Source organism: Parasteatoda tepidariorum, chromosome 2 (assembly GCF_982258835.1).
Source record: "Parasteatoda tepidariorum strain Cologne lab strain chromosome 2, Ptep-v5.0, whole genome shotgun sequence".
NCBI lineage: Eukaryota > Metazoa > Arthropoda > Arachnida > Araneae > Theridiidae > Parasteatoda > Parasteatoda tepidariorum.
The window spans coordinates 63517573-63538520 of record NC_141756.1 but is presented as its reverse complement, the minus strand read 5'-3'; the positions used below and the strand labels follow the sequence as shown (position 1 = coordinate 63538520).

The following is a 20948-nucleotide window of genomic DNA, read 5'->3' as shown; positions in this document are numbered from 1 at the left end:
TGATGCTTTTTTGCCAATAATATGCTATTTTTATAACTATTTTATTTCATATTTTTTATTATAATCTTCGTTGAACAGCCGACCCAATTTTGGGTTTACGACTACTAATGTTCAACTCCGTAGTCCTGTAATTTTGAACCAATCCAGAAGACAAGGAAACTTCTGGATCAGTATCTCCAGAGGTATGATTCATTACAGGAACATGGAGGACTTTGTGACTCGACAGATTTACCGTGTATCAATCACCATTTACAACACTGGCTGGCTGGGACCGAACCCACGACATCTTGGATATGGGTCCAGTACCCTACCAACCAGGCTATCTCGGTCCTTTTAAAACTGTTTCGAGTTTGCAGCAAATTACTCATGACTTTTGGATTCAGTTCAGCTTATCTTTAGCCAGTACTCTCTATGTTTATTCTAAAAATGACGCAAAACTTCGATAAAGGCGAAAAGTCACAGTTTTGAGAAAATAAAAAGCATTTGTAGTCTAATGTTTTAATATTTAAAAACTCACTCCAATGCATCATTATCTGGGCTCTTAAAAATTTTTCAAAAATGTGAATAAAGCAATGATTTTGACCATTTCCATCTAGGTGGAAAAAAATGTTTCTAAATTGGCAATTTCTTAAAAAAAATTGTTAACTTTTAGAATATTTGGGTTATTTGTCCGTTCTAATGCTCAGATAAATTTTTACGGTAAGTTAACATATGTAGTTAAAAATTATGGACTTCCTTCTAGTGTACTGCGCCTAAATTGTAAGAAATAATGTGAACGATGTAATATAACGATGAACGATGTATACTTTGGCGCCATATGTGTTATAACTTGGCTCCATATTAAGATTGCACGAAATTTTAACGATATTTTTGTTCAACTCCATCCAAAATTTCTTACAGCTCTTTCTTATTTATTTTTTACAAATATTTTTTTCAAAATTTCTTATATAATCTCAATTGAAACCGATAGTACGGCTCAGCTTAGCACCATTTTAAGGCTGCAACAAATTTGAACTATAATATGGTTCAATATACTCCAAAATTTCTTTTTATTTATACAATTAGAAATGAAATAAATTTTTACAATTGGCAAAAACACCAAACAATCTGAAAATATGGTGATATCCACTATAAATTATATATTTTAGACAAACGTTGGTAGAATGGCGGAGGACATAAAACAAAACTTTCCCACACTTGCCATTAGGCTGATCTAATTAGCTATCGGGAAGAATCAGTAGGCAAGTGAGGTAACTGAGATTCCACCAATCAGAGAGTAAAGAGGGGCATTACCGTTCCAAAGGAGAGGAGGGATGATTTCCAGTTAGCAGTCCCACCTGGAGACATGTCACCACAATCATCGCATCCGATCCACAGGTAGTTGCTTCTCCATCATCTTCCTCCCTGGTGGATACAGGTCATGCTCTGAGATATTTTCTTTGATGGATTGCCTCTAATTTGGATACTTAACAATTACGAAAATATTTTTTTTTTCCTAAACTGCACTGATGTTTATAACATCGACATTCAAGAAACTATTCTTTCATTGTTATATCAAATGTCTGCAAATGTGATTTAAAAAAATGAAGAATTAAAAACTCGGTCAACTTTTCAAAACTGAAAGAAATTGAAGTATAATATTTTAATACTAAGTAAACTTTTTAAAACGAAAAAAAAAAATTTAAGTGAATTTTGATTGGGTCAAAATATAAAAACGAAATAAACTGAAGTATACTAAATCAACTCTTTAAACGAACCAGTTTTGAATCTATCGACTGATATGACATCAAAATAGAACAAAATACTTCACACCTATTAAAGTATGTGACTGCTAAAACTAATATTATAGGAATATTAAAGAAGTTATAATTCAATATCAAATCAATGGGAATAAATACATCATTTTCAAACTTTCAACTGTTATTTTCATTTATATTTGAATGAATTGTGATTTAAATAAAATAAACACATTGATGTAAAAACAGTTTCTTCATCTGGTTACGGGAAGATGACTTGAACAATGTTAATTAGTAAGATTTCCTACTTTCATCGCATTTGCCTCGTCTTCTATTTGTTTTACATATTACATCCAGATGCTAATTTTAGGTAAGTTTCATTAAATATTTCTGTTTCTCATTGTAACATTTTTTCATTGTTTTTAAATCAATTTATATAATTTCATTTATATTATAAGTAAATAAAATTAAAATAAATGTCTTAAAGAGTACTTATGTCTAAAGTATGTAGTATGTCTAAAGGTACTTATTATATTAAAGTAAATAATTATTTAATTTCATTTCAGACAATGTAAAGCATTTGTTATTAAAATTTTCCACAAAAAAAAGTTTATGCTAACTGTTTGCTTACATTTTTTCTTCTTCTATTTTGATTTTAATGCTAATTAAAATAGCTAAAAAGTATACTTAATATTAATTAAATACACTTTTTGGTGAATTTGAAGGGACTCAATTATAAATTACTTTTCTTCATGGATATTTAAGCAAAATAAAATTTAAGAAAGTATATAATCTCCATTGTCCGAAAAAATTTCCAAATAGTTTTTTAAAAGGAAATCTTGTTAGAAATAATTACGAAAAAATTTAACTTTTTAATTATGTAGAAATTTGTGTTAGTTTTTAAACAATAAATTGTTTTATTTCAGTATCACAGTTTTGTTGGATTTATTTTTAATTTGTATTTGGCATTTAACAACATATAATTGTTAAATGAATTATCAAGAAATATTTCAAATAAAACTACAAAAACAATTACTTTAAATACCATTGTGGTCTTAACTACTTTTATTTTATTTAATATTGTTTCTACCGTAGATATTTCCTTAATCTGGCAGTCCAGGGAAATAGTTTAAACTTTAATGTGCAGTAAGACACATGATAATTTAAATTCCATATTTTAGCATATGTAATACTTTAGATAGTTTAAAAATCTAAAGACTTTATTAAGGTATATTATTCTAAAATCATTTATGAAAAATAACTCTCTTTAATGTACTTAAAATGCTATTAGCATATTTTTTCACAATGCTGTCAAAAGTTTTAGTTTAAATAAATTTTTATTAATGATAAAACTTCCTAAATCTTTTGGAGTTTCCCTCTAATGTAAATTGTAATTTAAACTAAGGTTTAAGAAGTGATAATATGTAATATTCAATTTACACTTAAGTTGATAAATTTAAGTTTCACTTATTTTTATAATTCACTTGTTTTGTTCACATTTTGTTTAAGACGCGGTATCATAAAATACATGATTATAATAATACCAAAATTAGAATTGAAAAATATAATTATCTAAAATGAAAGAATTCCTTCACTTTTTAGCATTACATTTTAGTTGAATATAAATGAAAAAGTAAGTTTCAAATTTAAATTTTAAAATTAAAATAATAAAACTAATTTGTTTCATTTTCAAAAACTTAACCCATCTGCCTCTTAATTTACTAAGATAATCTTAATTTACAAAATGTAAAACATTTTATTTTATAACTAAGTTTTAAATATAAACTTCTATCCTGAAATTGATGATTGAAACTTTGTCTCACAAAATAATCATGATTTAATATGAAATTGTAAAATGAGAACTACAGAATCTTTAATATTTCTGCTATGTTATTGTATTTAAATCTTTTAAAATCTTAATAACATTTCCGGCAATGAAGTTTGATTTCGTATTCCAGACAAAACATTTTATGCTAATGATCGAATTTATTATGTAGAATTTAACTGCGCATTCACCAATAATTTTCTTTTCTTATTTGATTCTGAAGTAATATCAAAAATCTTCCGGGATAATATAAAAAATTAACTGACTTAATACTTTTCATAAAGGATGTTCAATTGTTTTATCGGAATATGATAATATTACAAAAATGAACTGTCAAATATATTGATAAGGATTTGTATTACACGATACTATTAACCTATTTTGTTTAATTTTTCAATGAAAAACAAAAGTGCGTAAAAAGATATTTTATTTTCCTTTAGAAATGCAGAATGGTGTTTGGTTATTAACAGAGCTAAATTAAAATTAGATTTTTTAAAATTAATTCTTTAATTAAGACTAAAATTTAATTTTTTTAATTAATATTCCAAATGATATTTTACAATACTATTGCCTTAATATAGCGTAATATTAATATTAAAAAATTAAAATTTGATTTAGTTATTATAGATTTAGTTTGAATCAGAATAATAAAATTAACATATAATTTAATCCTCCAAAATATTAAAAGTGACATTTTACTACAATATTATGTTATAATATTATATTTCATGATAAAATAATATTAATAAAATAAAATTAAAATTTATTTTTTAAATTAATTCTTTAATTAACACTAAAACTAAATTTTTTTTAAATAGCATTCCGAAATATTGTGAATGATATTTAACTATAATATCATATCAATATAATATTATATTAATGTAATATTAATGTAATACATATTTCAAGAGAAAAATTACGGCAGGGTTATAAAGCGCCTATTCCTTGATGCCAACAGTAAAAACTGCTAATTTAAATTTATTTTTTGCTTCTTTAAAATTTTTGCACTTCTTTTTTGTTTGTGTAACATTTTAAATCCACAAGTAAACTAAATTTCCATTTTAGTTACAAGTTCAGATTATGTTTAAATTTTTAATTTTATAACTATTAAATCACGAAATTGTTATTAAAAATTGTGTATAAATAAATAGTAAACATTTTATAAGAAGTATTTTCGAAACAGAAAATTAAGTCAGTTTTTTTTAAATGACTAAAAAGCTGCAAATAATATTTTGCAACTTCATTTTAAACTTAATAAGAATATATAATTTAAAACTTAATATATTTATAATAAATTCATAACGATATTTTATTTTACTTTTTTTATATGCAATTCTATCCACTTTGTCATCATTTACATTTAATTTCATCCTTGTAGAGAATCAAATTTGACTCGCCTGGATTAAAGCAAAAACTCTTAAAACTTAAAAAAGAAAGATTTTTTCTGATTTCCGTATATAAATTAAGCATCTACCTTGCCATATAGAAAGGAAGATCACGAATTCAAGTTTGAGGGAAGATTATTAACCATTACGTACGTTCATTCTCAAAATCTGTGGTATTCTTCCGAATTTTTACCGTATTATATCGTAAACAGTACGTGTGTGCAACAAATTATTAGAAGTTGCTTAAAATTTTACAAATCAATATTTTTTGGTTAATTTCAAACACTTAGAAAATCAAGATAATGCAGCAACTTATGTGAATATAAAATGCATTGCTAAATTAAAATATGTACAATTTCTTTCCTATTATTATGTAATAATTCATTTTTCTTATTAATACTTTAGAATTTTTTTAATTCACGAAAATTATATAATAAATATCATAATATCTGAGTAAGTTTTCTGATTCAAAGACTTTCAACTAAAAATAATTACGAATTATTATCACTTGTAAAATTTTTTTAAAGTTCTAGGAAGCATTTGGCGAAATTATGGATACTCATTAAATTTTTAACAAAAGGAAATTATTTTATGAAATCAGAGTATTTATTTATTGTTCGAAGTATAAATTGTACAAAGTAATCTTTCGTCTTTTTTGATAAATTATCGTTTCTTTTAATTTGTACATATGTCCTATTAAATATTTAATGGTTATATTTTTTTCTATGATTCTATTATTTATTTTTAAAACTAACTAACTTTTCTCAAATGATCATCACAGTCATTAAAGAGTAATGACGTACTGCAGTATTTTTGAAGCATACAGATTAAGAATTTTGTTATAATTTGCAAAAAGTTGTGGAATCGTTTAAAGACATTATTTAACACGTGGTTTCAGGTAGCTTTCAAAAGACTAATTCTGTGACGTCTTCCACACGTTGCATGACACACACAAAATATTTAATTGTTTCGATTTATTTTATAGAAGGATTTAAAAGAATTATTTTAATTCAAAAGGTATTTTTTTCATTTCCTTCAAATACTCGAAATAAAGTTCTATTTAACAAATTACTTTTTACGAAGCAAGGTGGAAATGCTTAAAATAAATCGAGGACTATCCATTTACAACATAAGAACATGCAAATTTAAATTAAATAGAGTAGAAAACCACAAAAAGGTTACTACTAAATCAACACAAATTATAAAAGAAAAATTATAGAAAATGCATCAAATAAAATAAAATTAGAAATAAAGCAGGCTTAGTTTGCATTTGATATGCGATTTTTCACCCGAGTAAAAACTTTAAAAAAATTAACTAATTGAAAATTAACTAATTAAAAAATTAATTCTTAAATGTTTTTTTTTCAATTCAAACAGTTTATTGAAAATTCTACTCTGTAAAAAATGCAATGACTCCTGCAATGACTGGTTGCACGAATTCTACTCGTGGCTCTCACCGACTACAATGCTGACAAAGTTATTTTATAGAGTTTTTTTTAAATAACAAAGTTTTCTGCAGCCAAAGTAAGACACTTTGTCTAAATTGTAAAATTGTGACAAAAGATTAAAGAAAAAAAAATTTAAGAAGAAATAATTAGAACCTAAAAAGTAGTAAAAGCGTCTTGTTGAAATTTATCTAGTTTTAAGACGAATTTCAAGAAATATTTATAGAGTTAGCAAAAAGTTCTTAAGATAAGATGGCTTTAATAAAAAGCTGACTCAGATAAGAAAAAAAAGCAAGTCCAAAAAAATCTTACAAGTCCAATCAACTCTTAATCCAATCAAGAAAATCAAGCCCAACAACAATTATAATAATGAAAGATAAATAAATAGCATTTGAAAAAAGAATGCTCTTAGGACAAATTGTTTCAAGTTATGAAGTCTCTAAAATCGTAATTTACACAATACTATTACGTTTTATTATTACAATTACATATTTATTTACATTACAATAGAATAGTTTGTGTACAAAAATTTTACGCAATTATCGTCCATGAAAATGTAGCACAAAGCTTCAGGTCTACAACGGGCTAAAAAAGTAGATATCTTTTTCTTTTTCTTAGTAATGAGACAAAATGCAACAAGATGATTATAAATAATATTTGAACAATTTTAAAAAGAAACCAAAAACATCTTTTAGCAGATAGTAATCCATGAAGACTTTGTTATTGGATTTAATGTACAAACCCTTTCATAATTTTTTAATAGGGAACTGAATTAGATTAGGTAAAGTGCGAAAAAGTTTCGGAAAATTATATAATGCCATTACTGAGTGGTTCTTACAGCATCTTTAAGGAAGATGAGGATGACAATTCTCAATTTAAATTCTGCTAAAAATGATTTGAATCAATGAGTATTAAATATTTGTAGCAGCTATTGCCTAGTCACAACTTAAACTCAATGAACAACACATGAAAACCCTTTTTAAGGAAGGTGTACGAAAAATGGACAATATTTTTCTGTTGTGAGCTTAAAAATTCAAATAAAAAATGCTTGGTTTAATTATGTTTGAAAAACTTTAAAAATAAAACTTTTTTTCAGTGGAAATTCCTTCTTACGAAGTTATAAGAATCATTAGGCAAATAATAAAAGTATATTTTTTCTTAATTAGTCATTTGCAGAGTTTTTCTCTGTTATTATAAATTAAGTGCCAATATTTTTAGAGCAACAGTCTACTAAAGTAGAGGAAAGAAAGAAAAAAAAGCGTGAATAAAGTACAAATTTAAGTACAGAAATAGACGTACTATAAGTTAGGCTCTATGAACAAGAACCTTCCTCAGTGTCTAAACACCAAATGAAAGTAGAGAAGTAAAGAAACAAACATGTGCAAAGTGGTTTAACCAATAGGGACAAGGTAACAAGTTTGAACAAGATATCAAAAGAAGGGAGATGAAAAAGAGGTGTGAGGGAGCCTCGTATCTCTCTACTATTATTTGGTTTTAAGACATACATATGAAGGATTTTGTTCATAGAACCGGAACTAAATGTCCATTTCTGTACTTTTTTATTTATTTTTTCTTTATTTAGAGTTTTTTTTTTGTCTTTTCAGCGCGAAGGATACCCTATCATTAAACAAATTTACCTTTTGTCTAAACAAATAGTTTATTTTGTAAAATAAAAAATAAATATTTGTCATAAAATTGTTGCAAATTAACAATATTCTATGCATGTTATAAAATATTTAGTATAAAATTATATTTTTCCAAAGAAAAAATCCTTCCCATATTTTGAGGACAGGGTAGGATAGACGATTCATACATTGTTTATTTGAATAGCTTTTCTCAGATAATGAGGTCATAATTTCATGGAAGTTAAGCGTTTAAATTATGGTCAGTTAAACGTTTTCCATGCATTCAAATTCAATTAATTTAAAATTTGAAATTGTGAGCTTTAAATATCTTTATTTTATTATTCTGCTTTTAATTAAATATGCTTACATTTGAGCAAAATTGTCTTAAATATGAATCATTGATGAATTTCTATTATTTACCAATCAATGCCATAAATGTAGTAGCAAGATATTTTGTTTAATCAAAAATTAAGAAGTCAATATGATGATATTTGCCCGCTACAACAAAAATTAACGAGCTGTTTATTTTTAGATGCCATTAATCAATTATTTTGGAAAAATAAATCCTTTTAAGATGGAAATTTGCTAAGAGGTTTTCGTATTTTCTAATAAATTAAGATTTGAGATTAATTTGGTCTTAAAAACATTTTTAAAAAGTACGTAACAAATGTTAACCTCAATCGTTGTGTGTTAACTTTATTCCTTTTAAATTTACTGCTTTGAAATAATTAAGAAGAAAAAATTCTATTAGAATCTTACCGGTAGATTAGTAAATTCAAGTGTTAAATGAATAATCCCAAGAAACTGAAATGAAAAGATGCACTTGATGGTATAAAACTTCATTTCTTTCAAAAAATATGAAGATGGTAATAAAAGTCGACATGTTTTGAGTGTCTCAAAAATAAACGCCCATTCCCAAAACTGGCCAGACGTGACTGAAGAAAACAAAAGTGATTTTAAACAGAAAATGTTAAGCTGCCAACGAAAAATGGAAAATGAAGACGAAAAACAAAACTAGAAAAACCACGGCAGCCAAGAGTGAAAAATAAAGTAAAAATTGAAAGTGAAAAAAAGTTCCTTAATATTTTTCCAAATTTCTGTGTTTCTTCTTACTTTATATTTTTTTATTTTCCGTTTCACTCTCGGCTACCACGGTTTTTCTAGTTTCATTTTTCGCTCTTATTTTTCCATAATTTTTTTGTTAGAAACTTTGCATTTTCCCTTCTGAAATCTGGCGAGTCTTGAGAATGAGCGTCTATTTTTGAGAGCTTAAAACATGTCGACTTTTATGTCACATTTTGAGTAAATAACGTTTTACATAATCAAGTATAAACAAGTATGTTCCCTCAGTAATAACAAGATTAGAATATTCTATGACTAATTTTATAAAATCGAATTTTAATTAAAAATCATTCTTTATGAAACGTTTTCTCCTTTTAGAAGTCCAACATACAAAGGCACATTATCTTCTGAATATTTTAGTGAATATATTTTTATGGACAGATAAAAGAACAGTTTTAAAATTTTGCTTAGAGTGATTTTGTCCATAGACAGAAAGTTTACGTTTTGGGATACTTTAAAATTTTCAAAAATTCAATGATGCATTGATAAATTTGAAAGAGGTTCAATATATAAGATAAATATAGGAGATCGTAGAATAATTCAACAAAACTTATTTTCATACTAAAAATTTATTAATATTTATAATTTATATGAATCACAAAGTTGGAAAATGTATTAAGTTCTTTGAATTTGAAATCTTAATGAACTTTCTGATTTTAGTTATGCCTTAGAAATAAACATTATGGTACTTTGAAAATTTTAGAACTTTTGGAAATTTCTTCATCGATGAAACAAAAGAACTGTGAAAAATCGCTTGTTTTCTAATAAAAGAGTTTCCAAAATGATTGAACCATTTAATTTTAGAGACACTATTTTTAATTTTAAACAGAATCAACAAAAAAATGCAATTTATCAAAAAACATTTAAGCAAGCGTTCTTTTGTTTTTTAGTATTTTTACATTAAAAAGTTTGTTTTTAATGCGAAAAACATTAGAAAAATAAAAAAGTCATTATTGTAGCAAGTTAATTTTTTCAAAAACATACGAAATTTGGCAGAGAAATTAAATTATTTCGTGAAATACCCACTCGCAATTTTTATTGGTCCCAAAATTATAACGAAAAGCGAAACTCAACGTTTGCTATCACAAAATTCTCACACACAATTGATCTTTCTTACTATTTCAAATTTTAATCCCTCAGTCAGAAATTTTAAAGAACTTACTTTGGTATATTTAAACACGTGTGCCCCAAATTTTATCAGAATAGTAAACGTTCTGATATTGAAAAAAGAATGATCCTAAAAAATTTTGATATTTTGCATTATATGATACAACTATGACATTGGCTCAACGTAATTCAATAGCATAAGTAGAGAATTTCTTTTATTCCAAACCTAAATGGTTTAAACTATTAGGAATATCCTATTTTTGCATTTAAATTTTAGGCATCATTTTTGTATAGCTCGTTACAGTAAAGAGATATTTTAAGTAATCAATGTTTAAAAAAAAATTAACTATGATCCCGTCTCTAGCATTGTAATTTGATTACAACTAAAAGGAGAACGTTCGAGAAGATGTAGAAAAAAAAACATAACTATAATTTTAATATAATTTAAAAGAGAGCTTTCGAGAAAATGTAGAACAAATAATATTAATATAATTTGAATACAATTTAAAAGAGAATGTTCCAGAAAATGTTGAACGCTAAACATTATAACTGAAATACAATTTAAAAGAGAACGTTTGAGAAAATGTGGAACAAATAATACTATTATAATTTGAAAACAATTTTAGAGCGGACATTCGAAAAAATGTAAAACAAATAATATCATTGTAATTTGAATACAATTTAGAAAATAATATTTTTATAGTTTGAATAGAATTTTAAAGAGAACGTTCGAGAAAATGAAAAAAGAAATTACAATAAAATGTATTTACTTGCAAAACTTACTCTATTTTCAAAATTATTTATTTATTAATTTTTTTTTAATTTGTGATCTGTTCTAACTATAAATACTCTTCAGAAACTCAAGTTAAACTATGGTGACGTACGTGATAAATAAAAATTTGACTTTTGGGAACCTAGTTTAAATTATAACATTCGACAAAAGGTTACCTCACGTAATTGACTCTGAGAAAAAATTTATTCTACGATTTGATACAGTTCTAAAAGCAGCGTTTCCTGTCATTCAGCCACGAGACCGTTGTTATTCAAGCTAAGAGCACTCCTATGACATTTCGATAGCGACGAAACAGAAATTTAGCATGCAAGTCTATTTTTGCTGGGCTAGTCGTGGACAGATTGAAGCGTAATAAACACGTGTTCATAGAAAGCCCACCCGTGAAGGTGTACGACACACGGGCTCTTCTACTTCTAAAACAACCACGGTTCAACCATTTCTTTTTTTCTTTTAGTACTTGTTGTTTTTTGTTTCTTTCATCTACTTTTTTCGAACCTGCGCTCGTAAACGTCAGGTGTGCTGAGTTACGGACTTGCTGCTCAAGTAAACGAGTCTAGAATGGATACAGACTTTAAAAAGACAGGCGTTTAAAAAGGTTTTTTTTTTTCCTTCTATTTTTTGTTGCTGAGTTAAATGTTAGAATTACGTCTGCTGAGGAGCTTCAAAAATATATATCTATTAAGCTAAAATTTAAAGGTTGTCTCTTGAATCGAAGAAAAGAAACCCAAATGATTTCGCAAAACTAAAGATATTTTAAACATTTTTAAATTTAAAAAAGTAATTGCTGTTTCAAATTAAGTTTTTCTTGCACTGCTAGAAATTTTGAATCCTATTGAACATCGTAGTGTTTGCTACAACCCTACTATTTAAATTATTTTGTTGACTTCAAAGCTACGTCTTCTAAGGAGCTGCAAAAACATACATCTATTTAACTAAAATTTTAGGCTTTTTTCTGAATGGAAAAGACTTAAGAATCTTTACTTTAAATTAAGTTTTAAATTAAGTTTCTTCAGAATTTTTTCTCTCTACAGTGTTAGAGATATGAGAGTGATGAATCAACGCATCTTACAAAATTGCTGCCATCTTTATAAGGTGCTCATTTGATCCTTACTATTATGCAAAATAAACTATCTTCAAATTGATTACACAATACTAAGGTTGTACTGAAACAAGAATCAACATAACACCTTATTAAGATTGAAACAGATTAGAATATTATGATTCAAGGTGCCAATATTATGGTCTAAAGTTAAACTAATTTTTCTGAGATCATAGAATGGTTTTATGCGCATTATAATACGAAGAATAGCTTTGCAAATTGTTTTTAAATTACGTACCATTTATCGTATTTTTATCATTGCCTATTTATTTCCCTCATTTGACAAGAAAAAAATTCATATTCTTATTGAAATAGAAGAAATATAAATAATAGAGCTTAGTGCAAACTGCTGTAGTAATCAAGGTTTTAAAATAATTTAAATGAACCTAATTTATGATAATTAAAATTCAATTTTAACTCCGTTAGAAATGACTCACAACACAATATGGCGTAGGTTTTTTTTATTAAGAACTGGCCAACATCTATGAAATTCATCAATATCTTTAAGTAAAGATGGACATGGGAGTACAAAGGATAAGTAAATTTAAAATATACGTAGAAATCCAGGTTAAATTTGATTATTGTTCTAAGTTGTTGAATCGTTTTAGATAACATGGTTAAATTTAAAGAAAAAGACATCGGAAAAAGTTTCTGTTAAAGAAACTTTTCCGTGTTAAAGAAACCTGTTAAAGAAACTTTTATAATTTTTACAAAAAACTCAAATTTTTGTAAGAAAGTTTACCATTAGCAAAGTTTATTTGTTATATTGCACGTAAATTTAAACGCAAAACATTTTTTGTACTTTTTTTCTGCTTCTAAGTAAAGTCCATTCATAAATTCAGTTTAGTAATACCGATCTTATGCTGTTGAAATATTTTTTTTCTTAGAAAATTTTCAAAACTTTTCCTCTGTGTGAAATACGTGCATTAGTAATTAAAAACGGGTCATGGTACGTGACTAATAAAATGAAACGATTATTTGAGAAAAAAGACGAGTATTTTTAATGAAAAGTAAAAACAAATGATTATGAGATTGTAATAATGTCATGTTTCTTTAAAATTAAATTTGACCTTATAACGTTACCTTTATCCTTTTGTAAATACTCCAGTGCATTGGTCTCCAACCACCAAGCCGTGGTCCGGTACCGGGCACCCAAAGAACATTAAATTATTTCCATTTTAAGTACTGCTGTGTATTTCTTTTAGATTTGTACGACTTTCCATGGACGAGAGATTAACTGGGTGCTGAGAGACGTCATATAAAGCTGCACCAAAACAACGCATGCAATTGTATTTATTTGGAATTCATAGTTAAATACAATTAAATTAAAATTATTAAATTAAAATTATTAAATTAAAATTATTAAATTAAAATTATTAAATTAAAATTATTAAATTAAAATTATCAAATTAAAATTATTAAATTAAAATTATTAAATCAAAATAATCTTAAATATTTACCATAAACGTCCCTCTCCCTCGCTAAGCGGCCCAGGGAAAGTTATCAAATGTTGAACGGTCTGCGGTGATAAAAAGGTTGGGGAGCGCTGCTCTAGAGTATTTAGATTAAATTAAATTAGTGAATTAAATAGTGAGTATTTAGATTAAATTAAATTAGTGGATTAAATAGTGAGTATTTAGATTAAATTAAATTATCCACTTATTTTTAGATTAGATTAAATTAGTGGAAGAGATACAGCGGCGTCCAAATGTCTCCTGTTAGTACATTTTTTAAATAATTTCTTTCACATTTCAGTTATTTATAAATATGACTCCGAAAAAATACATACATCCTTAAAAAGACACATACAAAAATTTGTGCTATCTTGAAAATATAAGACTGTTTAAAAATAATCTTTTGAAATGATTTTCATTTTTTTTATTGTAAGCAATTTAAAATAACAATATGCTGTCCAAAGATTTTTCGTATTATGCGTTGCACTAATTTCGTTTTCAACGCAATGCAAATTTCAGCAATTCTTCTCATTTTAAAGAATTCTAATAACGTGACATAATAAAGACAGTTTTTTTTCTGTCAAAATTAACATTAAATTTACAATTATTATTATTATTATTATTATCATTTTTTTTTTAATTTGTAGAGATAAAATAAAATAGTCAAAGACGGAATCAAAGAAAACATGAAATTATTTTAATGCCCCCAAACCGCCCTTATATAGCAGTGAATTAAAAAAACATTACCTGTTTTTTATTTCCTGCATATCAGAGGATAAAATCTTTAAATAACACAAGTGTGACAGCTGAAAACAAATTGTTAGGTAAGAATTTTAAATATGGATTTTCAAATAATTGATACTTATCTTTTTTGACTGATATTTATTTTCAGACAAAATCATAAGCTGTGGTAATATTATTTTTACTTAGATGGCGCCAAACTTCCGAAATGTTGTCATATTAATCACTCTTTAAATACCCGGTACGCACACATTAATTGCAGCCTATGCTGTGCTAAGTGACCGCCTCTGTATTGTCTTGACCTGAAAATTATGATAGATTGCAAATGACCCTTCTCGCCTAACTCTCTTCTCTCACAAATGCTCCTTTTAATAAAATTCGATCACCTTCCTTCAACAATTTTTTTTTAATATTTTGGACAAGTAATACAACAATCCATCAAATAATATGACTAATGAGTTGAGATATATAGAATAATTTCTGTGATTGAAGCAGTATTTTCAAATCAAAAATTAATTTTTATGAGGAAAATTAGAGTTACCCACTTATTTTAAAGTAACTTTACTGTAAAAATTACGGCATAAAATTTTACGCTAATAATGAATTTTACGGTAAAATGGATTTTACGGATAATGCACTCAAAGTGCCGGTGATTTACACCGTAATTTTTTACAGTGTTCCAATTAGCCAGGGAAATTTTGCTTTTTCCGAGAATTTAGAAATCTCGTGTTTAGAAATTTTAGATTCATGAATAATTTAATTTTCGAATTCAGAGTATTAAATAATAATCTAAAATGTTTCGTAATTGGTTGGTTTGATGAAATCCGCAAGATAATGAGAAAACTTAGAAAGAAAAGACAATTTAAAAATAATTAAGTTGAAAACATAATTGCTGTGAGTTTTTGATGTCTTTTTAGAATTGTCTTTAAAAAGGTAAAACTTAGTCAGACTTAATGTGCACTCAGAGTGCCGATACCGTAAAATCAATTTTTATAGGAAATGTTACGAAACAAAAGAAAAAACTGATATACCGTAATTTTTAGAGTTATAATTAAAGTAAAATAGCTGAATAACTCTAATTAAATAAATACCACTGTAACAATTAAAGTATAATATTTTACAATAAAAATATATTTTACGAATGCTGCATCCAAAGGGCCAGTACTTTATACTGCAATTTGATCAGAAATTCCTTGCGATGCACTTTAAAATAAATTAACTCAAACTATTACGACGTATTACAACAAGTTTGAATGATTATTGTGGTGTAAATTACACTAATAAAAAAGTATAGTTAAAACTACCAGAATATGGTACAATTTACCGCTTTTCTTTCTCTATGGGAACGTAAAAAAGCTCGTTAATTTTTACCGAAGCGTTTTGGTAAAATTGACAAGAAAATATGATTTTATAATATGTGATAAAATTTAATAAATGTGGTAATTCTAATTTTATCATGAAATCTTAGAGAAGTGCATGAAAACCTTTTATACGATTTATACGGTTAAAACATTTATACGGTTGTATTCCCCGAGTGCGTGGTAATAAGAACTATAATTTTGAAAATAGGAATTTCCGGTAAACCCTTACCATATGCACGGAAAAATTACCAAATCAATGATTTAAATACCATACAATTTGGTTTTATTAACCAAAATTATGGTTATTCTTTTTAACTAGAAACGTCATTATCATACTGTACGATTATTATACTTGAATATTTTCCTCGGTGCTCTTTAAAATTTTTAATGGTGCTGGAGAAAAACGTATAATTGAATTGAGCGCAGTATAGTTTGTTTATACCGTCTGTTTTGCAAATAAACATGTGAGTGTTTCCTTACCATTCTAATACATAATATCCTTCAAATTACATAAAGCTTTGATCTTAAAAGTGCTAAGTTTTGATCTTAACTAAATTGTTGAATTTATCTCCAGGATAAAAGTTCTCTTTTTTTTTTTTTGGTTCTGTTAGTTTGCAATTTATTTGAAGTATTACCGTCCTATAAATGAGACTGATCAACTTTGTGTTAAGCAAGTTATAGTCAACTTATAAGTAACTTTTGTGTTAAGCAATTGTTTTATTACCCTGATGCAAAACCTGGTAGCTGCTGTTTACATAAAACGTTCAAAATTTGAAATGTGTCTTTATTAACTCATTAACTAGAATTTCGTTTAAAAACTTTAATATTAAGCTAATGAAACTTGAAACAAGTGTGAGTTCATACTGAGGCCAGTAAAACATTTAATGCCATGGTCAGTTGTTGAAACTTGCAATGAATTTTGTTGGCGGAGCCAGTGAAAACTTGGTTTGTTTGTTACTGTGATATTCTTAACTTAACTTACTCTAACTATATTGAGGTTTTTGATGGTAGGATGTGGTCAATCACCCTCGTTAAAGTATTAAAACAGGTTTTTTTTTACCATCATTTCAATTTTTAAATATTCAGCTACTACAAGCATTAAAAAATGAGTTTGTTTGTTTCAGATTTTGTATGTTTACCATATGATTTCAAACATTGATTGCTTTGTTTAAAATTATTTAAAATATCTTGATCATAAAGGAAACCCTTCCAACTTGAGGGACTCAATTTGAGACCATTTTTATTTCAAAAAATTGACACCAATTACATGCTTCACAAAATAGCTACATTGTACCTCCCCTCACGGGTTGAAATTAATAAATATAGATTTTTTTTTTAAAAAAAAGGTATTTTTATATATGAATCCAGTATGAAATAACACATTTAGAATCGATTTACAAATTATAGCAACTGACAATAGGCGCCAAAATGATTCAATATCATCAGAATTAATTTAAGACATCTCTGCTCTAAATAGTGTACTGACCTAAGAAATTTTATTAATCCCAACTACATTGCAAAATTTTAATAAAATATATTATATTATATCATATTATGTATATATTTAAAATTTAAAATAAAATATATTATATTGACTAATATTTTATAGCTGTATTATTGTTTTCTTTCTTTAAGAATAGAAAATTCACTACCATTAAGAAGGAAGAGTATTTTTATTAGTTATTTTGGATTAAACTTAAACTTAATGAAGTTTCTCCTTATTTTTCTTGAAAATTTAACTTGAAATTTAATCAAACTATGATTTTAACCACTCGTATTTTACAAAGGTTTCAGAAATCAAAAAAAAATATTAAACAAAAATCACAACAAGTAAATTTAGTTAAACTACAATGAATAAACTAAACTGAAATATTTAATAATGTAAAAACCATAATACATATCAAAACTATTTAGTAATTTACAATATTTCTTTTAACTATCTAATTAGTTTTAGTTAGATATTTTCAAATATTTTTACGATTTTGTTTGTTGATATTAGTTACGAGGTTTTATATTAAATGATGATTCGTTTTGCCAGAGCATTTTTAGTTTCAAGAATGCTGTTTTAGAATCATTTTAATCTGAATTCATATCAATCTTTATTTCATTATTTTACATCATTTTCTATGACAGTTAGTTTCGAAATTTTTACTATTCGAATCACTGCTTTCCAGTAAACATATAAAAAAAATTTATTATGAAGGGCTAACAAAACTATTCTTAATTCAAGCAAGTTTGCAATCAATTTTGTAAGAAATATATAAAATTAACATTTAATCCTCATGTGGGTAACAGAAGAGGAAACAATTATTTAAAAAAAACCTACCTAAAAAATTAATAAATAAAGTACAAAATAAAGCAAAGCATTTTTCTCAAGCAGGATTTGAAGCTCCATCTATTTGTGTTTCACAATATAAAATCCTGAACATTTAAAAATTATTTACATAAAAACGATATTTTTTATGTTGCCAACAAAAAAAAGGCCCATAACAGTAACTAAAGATATATTTTTTCTTCACGGAATGTAACATTATTTATGCCATCTCTTTAAATTGGTGGCAGCCACGAATGATTTCAATTAAAAGTCTTTTTCATCATCGTGACAGGAATGCGTTTCGGTAATTGCTCATGTCTGACCCAAAGAAGTCGGGGCACCGGTTACAGAGGGAAGAATCTTAAAGAGGAAAATGGAATAAAAAGTTAGAAAATAAAAAAAAAGAAGGAACAAAATAAATAAGAAACAAATTGCCGCGTGGTTCTTCATTTCGGTAGTGTTATAATTATAGATTTAATAAAGTGACCCCGCGAACTGAAAAGAAAATTAGGGATAAAAAGACAATAATTTTCAAACCACTAATCATTATTATCAGAGCAAAAGATCCCGCTTTGAGGATAGTGCCTTTAGAATCTCTGAATTGAGGTTTTATATTAAATGATGATTCTGTTAGTCTGAGACGTTCAAGGATGAATCTTCATTTCATAAGAATGCCGTCTTAGAATCGTCTTGATTTTGTGAATCTTTATTTAACTATTTTCTAGTATTTTTTATAATAAATACTTTCGCAACGTATTTAGATATTTAAATCATTGTTTTTATTTAAACAATTCCTAACTTTTTAGAAAGAAGCTTTTGTTTATAATGTGTATTAAATACAAGATTAAGTGATGATTCTGTTTATTTGGCCAATTAGAGATGAATCTTCATATTCAAGAGTATCGATTTCACTTATCTTAATCATTTGAATCTTCATTTGACCATTCAGATTATTTACGAAAACAAATATTTACGGTAATTTTTTTTTATCTAAATCAGGTCCTGACCAACACACAGCCCGTGGGCCCTTCTTGCTATTGTAACGTTAAATTGGAAGACCCACCGGGTGATATAATATTTCAATTGAGAAGTTTGTTTTTTGTACATGAAAAGTATTAAATGGAAAAAAAAATTAAAAATTTAAAGTATGGAATGGTTTTTATAGTTTTTTGAGATCCAACATAAAAGTAATAATGTTCAACGTTCTCTAGTGTTAAATCATTGTCTAGTGCTAAAGTAAACCTAATAGTTTTCCGAAATATACTGTAAGTAAATAAAAAAAGACTAACGTAATTTTTTTTTAAAATTTCATAATATAAAAATGTTTGAACTATTTCCACTTCCATTTCATGTCGACATAAAGAGGGCTCTTAAAAAACTTCAATAGGAGTAAATTATAGTGCAACTATGAAATTTCAAAAAATTTTGTGATCGAAGCCAAAATTTAATTTTTTTAATACTGAAAATTTTTGCAATTTGCGAGATGCTTCGCACAATGAGTTGTAAGTGCTTTTGATGCGAGTTTTTCGTAGATGTGAATTCGTAGATAAGAAACATTTTTATGCGAATTTTTTCGTAGGGTAAATTTACTAAGAGTTCATCGCGTGCTTAATTAACTGTTGCGAAGTTTAAAAAAATTAACTTAGAATTGCAACGTCGGACATACATGTAAATTTACAAAAATTTTGTGAAAGAAAGGATAAGCAGTTATAACGTTGAAGGAAAGGATAAATGAAACGTCGAACAGAAAAATGAATGTACGAAAATTAAGGGAAGGGAAGATACATAAAACTAATTAATTTATACTTGAAGTATTATTATATTTTAATAATAATTTAACAAGAAAGTTTTATTAATTTTGCATTTGTAAAATACTTTTTAAAGTATGTTTATGTGACGTGACTTCTCATCATAGATAAGCTCTGAAACCATTAGAGTTGACCAAGTCTGATCTAAATCTTTATTTTAATAAAACATTTTCATTAAAGGAAAAATTTGAAATTTTTCATTCAATTCAAATTTCATTAGAAGATTTTCATTATTTTTACGTTAAAATTTTCATTCAATTTTAAAATATGTTTTATCACATAAATTGAAATTAGGTCCAGAACAGTTATAAGCAACTCGCTTCTAAGTATATTATCAATTTGCTTATAAGCAACCTACATTTTAAAAATAAACAGTTTATATAGCCTGTATATTAATTTAAAGTTGCTTATGAATGTTCGAGATGTAAATCAAATTCCATTTATTCCGTTATTATCTCGTTGTGTAGCATTATTTTTGTTCTCAAAAAAACGGGTGTTCAACTACTAATGAATTATCCAAGTTGATCCAAACTAAACTTTTAATGTTCTAGTTTTTGTTAATGATTAAGACTTTTAATATTTTTGACCAAATTAAATCTATAATTTAATAGTATATTTTTGCAAGAAAAAATAAATTTAGTATACATTTAAATAGAAACAGCTGGCAAAACTATACGTTTTTGCTACTTCAACACTAGATTTGATGGCTTTTGTGTCATTGTGTTGCATTTTAGTACATCTATTTTTCGAGAGTTCTGAACTTTTAAGTGTTATGCATTCAAACAGAAGATTTAAGCATTACCTGCAGATCCAGGTGTAGTTCTAAGAACTTCTAACCCTACGGGAACATAGAGGTGTGTATTGAACTTGAGGTCACTTTGATTATCTCATTAAAAGTTAGGGTACTTAGAAGGAGAAAGTTTGGGGGGACATTCGAATTCTGTTAAGAACCTATAAAGTGCCTTCGGCTTGTATTTACGATGGACTATAAAATTATTACTATTGGTTGAAAGATTATGTTGTTTTGAATGTTTCCTTACTCGGTTGAAAGCTTCAAGTTATAACCTTAAAGGTGAGGCAAACTATGACTCTATTATTAAAAGTTCCTGAGTATTTTTAAAGTTAAAACGGAA

The 20948-nt window shown here is 26.5% G+C and overlaps 1 protein-coding gene across 1 annotated transcript in view; it reads left to right on the top strand.

Annotated features, from left to right (window-relative positions):
- Positions 1 to 1366: 1366 nt before the first annotated feature.
- The window catches only part of LOC107442309 (protein Wnt-7b-like), a 100257-nt gene continuing 80675 nt past the window's right edge, over positions 1367 to 20948 (top strand). Inside the window, 1 exon segment of the mRNA NM_001323810.1 lies at positions 1367 to 2106. Coding sequence (NP_001310739.1) covers positions 2021 to 2106 — 86 coding nt within the window. The 5' untranslated portion in view covers positions 1367 to 2020.